The sequence below is a fragment of the Cariama cristata genome, unplaced genomic scaffold (genome assembly GCF_000690535.1).
Source record: "Cariama cristata isolate BGI_N322 unplaced genomic scaffold, ASM69053v1 Scaffold43056, whole genome shotgun sequence".
NCBI classification, from domain to species: domain Eukaryota; kingdom Metazoa; phylum Chordata; class Aves; order Cariamiformes; family Cariamidae; genus Cariama; species Cariama cristata.
Window position 1 is genome coordinate 1 of NW_009622336.1, and position 8,037 is coordinate 8,037.

Below are 8,037 nucleotides of genomic sequence, written 5' to 3' on the forward strand. Positions count from 1 at the left end.
GGGAGCGCCGACGGAACGGAGCTCCTGCCGGGAACTCCCTGGTTGGATTCGCCCTGTCGGTGTGGAAATAAATAATGCCGGGAAGCGGCTGCAGCATATTGTGTCGTTTCGGCGGTACGGGCAGGTTGTGGGGTCGCTTCTTGCGAAGGACCACGAAAATGGTATTTCCTAGCAGATGCCAGCTTGTAAGTGATTTCCAGATCACCTCAGGGAACTGTCCTTGGAAGGCAGCTACCAACAATTCATTGCCATAGCAAGGGTCTCCGCAGCACGGCTCCCTGCCCCCGGTTAGCGTTTAACGTCAGGGTCCGTTACAGGGAGCGTTGCCCTTCCAGCTCTGATCTTAAAATCTCTGTTGGGCCTTGGTTATGATGATCTCCTCCGGTGTCCCCATGACAACAGGTTTCCTGCATTTGGGTGGCCTTCGAACTGCTTTGTACAATTACATTTTTGCCAAAAAACATCAAGGGACCTTTATTTTGAGAGTGGAGGATACAGATCAAAATCGAGTGGTGCCCGGAGCTGCAGAAGGAATAGAAGATATGCTGGATTGGGCAGGTATTTACAGCTTTCATTTTTTACTTACTGAAAGATTCTCTTCTATTTAGAGATTAAAAGTACCCAAATGGAGAATATTTTGCATGACAACAAACTGTGCAGCATTTCAAATGATGAATTAGTTGAAATGTAGTTATTTCTACAGCAAAGGATCAGGGAAGTCCTGCTGGCAGTATATTTTATAGCAGAAATAATTGGTTAGACTTGATTTCTTTTGACTGTGTTGGCTGCCACAGAGTAAGATCCAAATTTGTGGAAGTGGCAGAATGTGCAGTCGTAACAAAGGCTGTGCATGAGAGAAATGGTCAGAACTTGGAGCTCACAGACCTCGCTGTAAATTTATAAATTGTTTGTATACAGAGTATTTGCTAAAGGGGATCTGGAGGTGTTAGTTTTCATTTTGAATCCTCTGCATTTTTTTGAGCTTAAGAACTAGAAGTGAGGGTGATTTTAGAATACAGAATTGTGATAAAATTAGAGCCAGATCCCACAGATGCTTTATGGGCTAGGACTTTCCTGTTGAGTAATAAATTTGGAGTAGGTAAAATAATTGACTAAGATCTCAGTTGTATTTCTGTCATATTAGCGTCCTTTACTATAAAAGGGTGTGTGTTACTTTGTATGTGTACACCTGACTGCATTTTGCTCCAGGTAGTGTATCAGAGCTGCTTAACTATTTACTAGGTTTTGGTGGTTTTTTCTGCTTGTTGCTTCACACACAATATTCTACATTCTGATGTTGTCTTCTGAGTTCAGGGGACTCTGACTCCTGTGCCATACAGATGCCGTTAGCTGGCTGCCCTGGAGCAGAAACCGTCTTTGGATGCTCTCTAGAACCTTGCTGTTTCATCTTTATTTAATGTGCTCTGATAGTGGGTTTCACTCTGCCTTTTTACGGGCGTTTTAAGTCCCGTCATACTGGTATTTCAGGTATTCCTCCTGATGAGAGTCCTCGCCGTGGAGGTTCCTTTGGACCCTACCAGCAGTCACACAGACTTGACCTTTACAGGAGAGCCAGCGACATGCTTTTGGAGAGAGGCGCGGCGTACCGCTGCTTTTGTACCCCTCAGCGCCTGGAACTGCTGAAGAAGGAGGCTTTGCGGAGCCAGCAGACCCCACGGTAGGGATTCCTTGTCTGCTGGGTGGTTCCCTCTGTCCTGCACGCTTGCAAAAACTTACAACCACCTGCATGGCCATAGGATTGTAATCTCACTGCCCATAGAGAGAGAAGCTGGCGTAACCCTTAAAGGCTTAGGGGAGGGACCTCCAGAGATGACGTAGTTTGGCTGGACACGTAGTGGGCAGGTTACAGCTAAAATTCAGGGATCAGTTTAGAGATTTGGGAATGTAAAAATGGCTGATGGGGTTGGCCTGTATTGAACTAAGACCTTTGTTCTCCTTTCTCAAAGATACGACAACCGGTGTCGGCACCTGACGCCCACAGAAGTGTCTGAGAAGCTGTCACAGGGCCTTGACTGGGTAGTCCGCTTCCGGCTGGAGAAGGGAGTGGAACCCTTTCAGGACTTGGTCTATGGCTGGAACAAGCATGAAGTGGCTGACGTGGAAGGTGACCCAGTGATTCTGAAGGGGGACGGCTTCCCCACTTACCACCTGGCAAATGTGGTGGATGACCATTACATGGGCATCAGCCATGTTCTGCGGGGAACTGAGTGGCTGACTTCAACGTCCAAGCACCTTCTTCTCTACAAAGCCTTTGGCTGGGATCCCCCTCAGTTTGGTCACCTCCCACTGCTTCTGAACAAAGATGGTGGCAAGCTGTCGAAAAGGCAGGGAGACATCTTTCTGGAGCACTTTGCTCAGGATGGCTACTTGCCAGAAGCTCTGCTGGACATCATAACCAACTGCGGCTCTGGATTCGCAGGTAACGACAACAGACTTGGTACTTACTAGGACACTTCTTGATGCTGACTTTGGGGAATGGGTTAGGTTTATTTTAATAGCTGAGAACTTCAACAGTGTTTGAAGGGGTCAGGTAATGGGTGTCAGGGGACCAGTCTGTCACTGAAATGCCACCAGGGCTTCTGCAGAACTCCTGTGAAAGGCTGAGTGGTGTGCTGGAACGGTGGGAATCTTTCTGCCTCTGTGCAGCCGTTTAAATTGAGTCTGATGCTTAATGGGTTCCCCCTTGGGACATCGTTCACCTCAAGGTGAAGAAGCTGTCTGTGAACTCTTGGTAAAACTTGTATTCTGTGGTTAATAATTGCAGTGTCGTGTATGACATCTGTCACGCTTCTCGTTTAAACTGAAAGACCATGAGAAGTTGAGTCAATGTCTCCTTTTGTTGCTGTTGCTGTGTGAGGATCACAAATTAGCTTGTGTTTCGGGAACTCTGCTTGGGAATGAAATCTTTCTTGGGCAGTGAAGCCTCCTGGCTGAGTATTATTTGGTTTTGGCTGACTAATGCCAGTTTCCAGTTCCTCGCCAGTGGTTAGCAGAGCCTGCTCTTAGGGAGAGGGCAGCTTCCCGTGCGTGCCTGCTACAAGTTCCGTCCTGTTTGCCAGGGTACGTCCCTGCTTGCTGCTAGCACTGTGAAAAGCGGCTCTCCTGTGTCCTTCTTCCTTGAGTGTGCTGCTGCCCCAGCCCTGTGCCTGAGGCTTGCAATGAAAAGCAGGGATGCTAGTTCTCTGCAGGAGAGTGGATGTGTATCGTTCCCTTGTTGGGTTATTTTGCAGAGAAACAGATGGGGAGGACTTTGGAGGAGCTGATCTCGCAGTTTGAAATAGACAGAATTACAACCCATTCTGCTTTCCTGGATCTTGAAAAACTCCCAGAATTCAACAGGTATAAATATCATTTGTAATTTTAAAACGTAATAATCAGTATGTTGGTGAGAATTTATTCCTAGCACTTGGCTTTGGCTGGAGACTTTGTTTATTGGGTCAAGCATGGTCCCAGTGCAGCGGCTTTTTGGCTGTGCCACAGCAAAGTGTAAGTTTCTGCTTACACCATTCCTGCCTCCTCTCCTGTCCTGTGCTTGGACATTGGTGTCGGGAACACTGTAAAAAACTAGGCAGATGGTAGGTGTAGCTGGGAGCATGCAACGTCTTAAGTTTAGTTTCAAAATAACATCTAAAAAGAGGCAATGCTTCCAGAAGCTACTTCTGAAAGTACACTCGTGTGCTACTAGGATGTTGTGCTGCTAAGAGTTACCATGTCTGTTCACTGTGGTGCATTAGAGCTAAATGCTTTGCTGTAGAATGTCTGTCTGTGGTTTAATGTTGCTTTTCTAACAGTTCTACAGTTTCGATTGGTAAGTGTTGTAAGGTTGGGATGATTAGATCCAGTCTAACCCAAAGCAGTCCAAAAAGAGTTTTCTTTGTTACAGGATTCACCTCACCCGTCATATTGAGAATGAAGGGCTGCGACAGAAGCTAATTAAAGAGTTGCAGTTGCTGGTGGAGCACGCCTATGGGGATCAACAAGTGGATCAAGATGTTCTAGAAAAGGAATACGTGGAGCGAGTCCTCCTGCTGAGAAAAGTATAAGCAGTGATAGCATTGTGTCACCATTTTGGGGAGCTGAGGTTTTGTGGGATTCCTGGATGAAGACTCAGCTGAGTCCTGGGTGCTGCTTTGATCTGAGCTCGGAAGCTGCACAGCCTGCAAATGGCTGTCACTGCCAGCTCAAGCGGTCATGTGCATGCTTACTGCTGAAATAGGATGATATAGTTAGCTGACCTGTAGGAGTGGGCATGGCGAGTATTTTGGTGGTCTTGGCAGAGTCATGAGCTCATCTGTACTTTGCTGAGGCAGCAGAGAGCCTTCTCAGCAGAGGGAGGATGGATGTCTCATGGGGTTTCTTGGAAGACCTCTCTGGTTCCCGCTCAGAGCAGGACTGTCAGTAGTGCTGGATCATAGGTCAGCCATGGCTTTCTGTAGATGAGCAGTGACAACCTCCAAGCTGCACTTCTCCTCCAGGAGCCCAGGATGCGGCTGGCTTGTGTTGGGAAGATCCAGCACCCAGGGCCCCTTGTGCCTGGAGAGTGCTCACCTCTAGCTTTGGCTGACTGGGAAGCTGCCCAGGTGCTTCTGCTTTGCTGCTGCTCCATGTTTTGGAAGCAAAGTCAAAGCAGCCTCTTTGCAGAGGTGAATCAAGCTCTCGGTGGTTAAACTAGTGGTGTTTGTGCATTGGGAGTCCTGGTCTCGGTTAAGTGGCAGTGTAATGGCTGTAAAGGGGACAGAAGATATTGTGGCTCTTCCCCATGCCAGGAGGAGGGTGAGCCCAGCTGTTTCCCAGTCTGCCCCTGGGATGCTGCTGTAGTATCTGGGGGATTCCTTGTGAAGAATAAAGCCTTCTTTGTGGGGGCAGGAAGGGAACTGACTGTTCCAGCATGAAGGCTTTGCTGTGGCAGCAGGACAGGGGACTCATGTGACTTCCCACTGTCAGTTGAAAGGCAGCGGATGAACGTGGCAAGCCACTTCCCCGGCTAACTCTGAGTCAGCCCGCACGCAGCTCTGCAGCGTGGGTACAGCCGTGGCCCTTTGGGCTGCTTCTGTGTCCCTGCTTACATCAGGTGGTTACGGGTGTGAAAAACTTGGCTGCCTGAATGTCAGCGATTCACATTTCCTCTGAGCTGTACAAAGTACGAGACAGTGGCATGTTTGGACCCCCTTTAACTGTTTGTGAAGTCCAGACTGAACGAATTTGCTTCCCCCACAGCTTAACCCTCAGCCTTGAGAGCTTTGCTTTCTTTCTGCAGGGTCACATAAGCCTCCTGAAGAATCTGGTGTCGTGTGATTATTCTTACATATGGGTTCGGCCCTTGGTGTCCCGAGAGCAGCTACAAACTATTTCTGCAGAAGTAGATGAAATAGGAAAACTAGTCTTAGGGTAAGTGTCTCTTCCGAGCTCTGTACACAGCCACCTGCCTGCCCCAGAGCATTACTCTTGGCTGCTGTATTGGACACGCTCATAGTTGTTATTAACTTGCTCTACTGTGGAATGTGCTGTAGTTAATAACTGTTGAGAAATTCTGTGTTTTTAATTGAAAGGCAGCTTGCCAGTGTGAAAGCTCACATGGATGCTCTCAAGCAAGAATTGTCACGTCTGGATTTTGTAAAGCACCAAGCACAGTGGAGTTTGTGTGCCAGCATGTCGCTAACAAAGCGGTGGCGCTGGCCGGGCTTTCCCATGCCACCTGATCTTCTGTGCTTTTGTCTGCTCTACCATCCAACTGGAGAAGTGCAAGGTGGTTTTGGTCAACATGTATTCAGTTTATGTAATGAGACTTTGGGGTCTCTGGAATGAACCTAGTTTGGGTCCAACTGGAATCACTGTCACTTCTGAAAAGCTCATTCCTGGAGGGCTTTCCCTGCTTCCATTTCTTTGTTTCTAGCTAGCAGTCTGCAGTTCTGTCTGCTCAGAAACATTGCTGGGATGGCAGACAGTTCTTCTGTGCCAGTGAGTTTTGTGGGGTTTTACCAACGTGTTTCACTGCTGCCCCATGTCCCTCTGCTACTCCACGCCTTGCAGTGAGGCAGGGTGGTATGTTGGTCACCTTTCCGGTTCAGATCTCCACATCTGGACTAAAATGAGCCCTGAAAACCAGTTTTGGGAGTAATTAAGGTGGCAGTACCTGCAAATTGAGCTATTATTTCCAGCTATCTGTGAAGTTGGTTGCCCTCACTCATTTGTCACAGCTGAGTAGTAACTGAATCCAAGTGATGGTAATTTAAATGTCAGAACGCTCGCTATCCTGGAGAGACAATAGTACTGCTACCTACAGCTGAGTAGTATCTCCAATGGCTCTTGCATCTTTAAAAATCATATTATTAAAAAAGAAATAAGAATTACTGCTTTACCTGTTTTCTAGGTCCTTGGCAAAATTTTGTGATTTAAACTTGATGCTTGCTTTTCTGAACAAACTATGCTTCTGGTGCTGTTGAAGTAGATTAAAGGCATGGTTTTGCAAAGCAATGTTGAGGTAAAGCAGTTCCAGCTGCCTGCCTAGCAGGGTACCCGTGTACACGACCAACGCTGCAGTGAGCAGAGGGAGTCTCCTGGCACAGAGCAGGAGTGAGGGTCAGGGAAGTTTAGCTTGAACTGCTGCTGTTGCCAGAAGATTTTGCAAAACCAGTCTGAAGTAGCTGGCAGTCGTCAAATTCATTAGTCATTTCTGGGTAGGAATCCTGTGTTTTGTACGTCCCTAGATTGTAAGGACAACTTCTTTCCTAAAGGCTCATGACAAGGCAGGCAGCTGTTTTGACCGTAGAGGAGTTGAACAAAGACCTGAGAAGCCTCCAGAAGCAAACCAAAGAGACTAAGTACAGCAGCATGATGCAGCTCCTTCGCCTGGCTCTCAGTGGGAAGCAGGTAAAAAATAAAAATTCTGAGACTGGGGCCTTTTTTTTTTTTTTTAACAGCTATCTTCTCTCTGATAGCACGATACTGGTATTTGGACATCTCGCAAGAACTGACATCAGTTTCTGTTATGAGCGAATGTACTGATACACAGCAATTCTGGAAGAAAGAGCTGTTCTGAAAGTTTCAGAAAGGCAGAAATTGTCAAAGCATGAATATGCTGGTCACAAACCTGAAGTTAGAAAAACCTCTGGACCAGCTGTAGGGAGTGTTGGCAAGGTTGTAGGTTTTGGGCAAAACTGGGATTTTATGTGCAATCTACTTTTACAAAGTTCAGAAACAAGTTTTACAAAAGTTCTTCAAAGCCTAATCCTGGCTTATGCTCTGGCATCCATCCTTCTGGGTCAGTTTGACCATTCTTAGCATTTTACTTCAGGAGAAAAAAAAACCAAACCCTTGTTTTGAGATTGCTAATAAAACCCCTGCCCTTGGTCTAACAGCAATCTGATAGCTAATCACTCTATCATTTCCGTCACGATGATGCATAAACATGTGCTGAAAAGTGTAAGTTTCCATTTGTACAGTGACTTCTTATGTGTTTTCAGCATGGACCAAGCGTTGCTGAGATGATGGTGACTTTGGGACCCAAAGAAGTGCGTGGACGAGTACAGAAAGCACTGTCTAGCTAATACGAGACAGAAATGAAGCTGACAGCCAGCCCGCGGACTCAGATGGTGTAGGCAGCACGTGTCATTGTCCTAGAGCTGTAGTTTTTGATCCCAGCATGATTATCTTTGATCAGATGAGCTGGGCTTTAGACCAGGCAGGTGTCACCATGATGTTTCCAGCTCTGTATGTATCTGCACTGAGCATAAGCTACTTCATCTGGGAGAGGAACCGAATACAGATTTAGGTCCGTCCTTCTGCATTCATCTCGTGCAAATAGCCTGGTTTCCAGGTTGGAAGAAAGAGACATTCATCAGCGTTTAAATTCAGACCACGTGGACAGAAAGTAATGCTGTTTCTGATACCAGCATCGTTTGTCTCAAGCAATCAGTCTCTTTTTGGAGAGGGCCTTGCAATCAGGGTACTTACAGCTATGACTACACAGGTCCCCAACAAATATTGTGGGGAGGGTATTTATATATATATATAAAA

General features: G+C 46.8%; 1 protein-coding gene across 1 annotated transcript; it reads left to right on the forward strand.

Annotated features, from left to right (window-relative positions):
• The first annotated feature begins 391 nt into the window (after positions 1-391).
• On the forward strand, positions 392-7,575 carry EARS2 (glutamyl-tRNA synthetase 2, mitochondrial). The gene is made up of 8 exons (XM_009702288.1): positions 392-558; positions 1,489-1,678; positions 1,968-2,440; positions 3,252-3,360; positions 3,905-4,058; positions 5,279-5,409; positions 6,756-6,891; positions 7,485-7,575. Exons 1-8 carry the CDS (start codon positions 393-395, stop codon positions 7,566-7,568), a joined length of 1,443 nt encoding a protein of 480 aa, XP_009700590.1. The 5' UTR covers position 392; the 3' UTR covers positions 7,569-7,575.
• The last annotated feature ends 462 nt before the right edge of the window (positions 7,576-8,037 follow it).

Coding starts and splice junctions, on each gene's coding strand:
- EARS2 (XM_009702288.1), top strand. CDS start 393: ATGACAACAGGTTTCCTGCATTTGGGTGGCCTTCGAACTGCTTTGTAC. Junction 2,441..3,251: donor CTGCGGCTCTGGATTCGCAG/GTAACGACAACA, acceptor GTTATTTTGCAG/AGAAACAGATGGGGAGGACT. Junction 6,892..7,484: donor TGGCTCTCAGTGGGAAGCAG/GTAAAAAATAAA, acceptor ATGTGTTTTCAG/CATGGACCAAGCGTTGCTGA.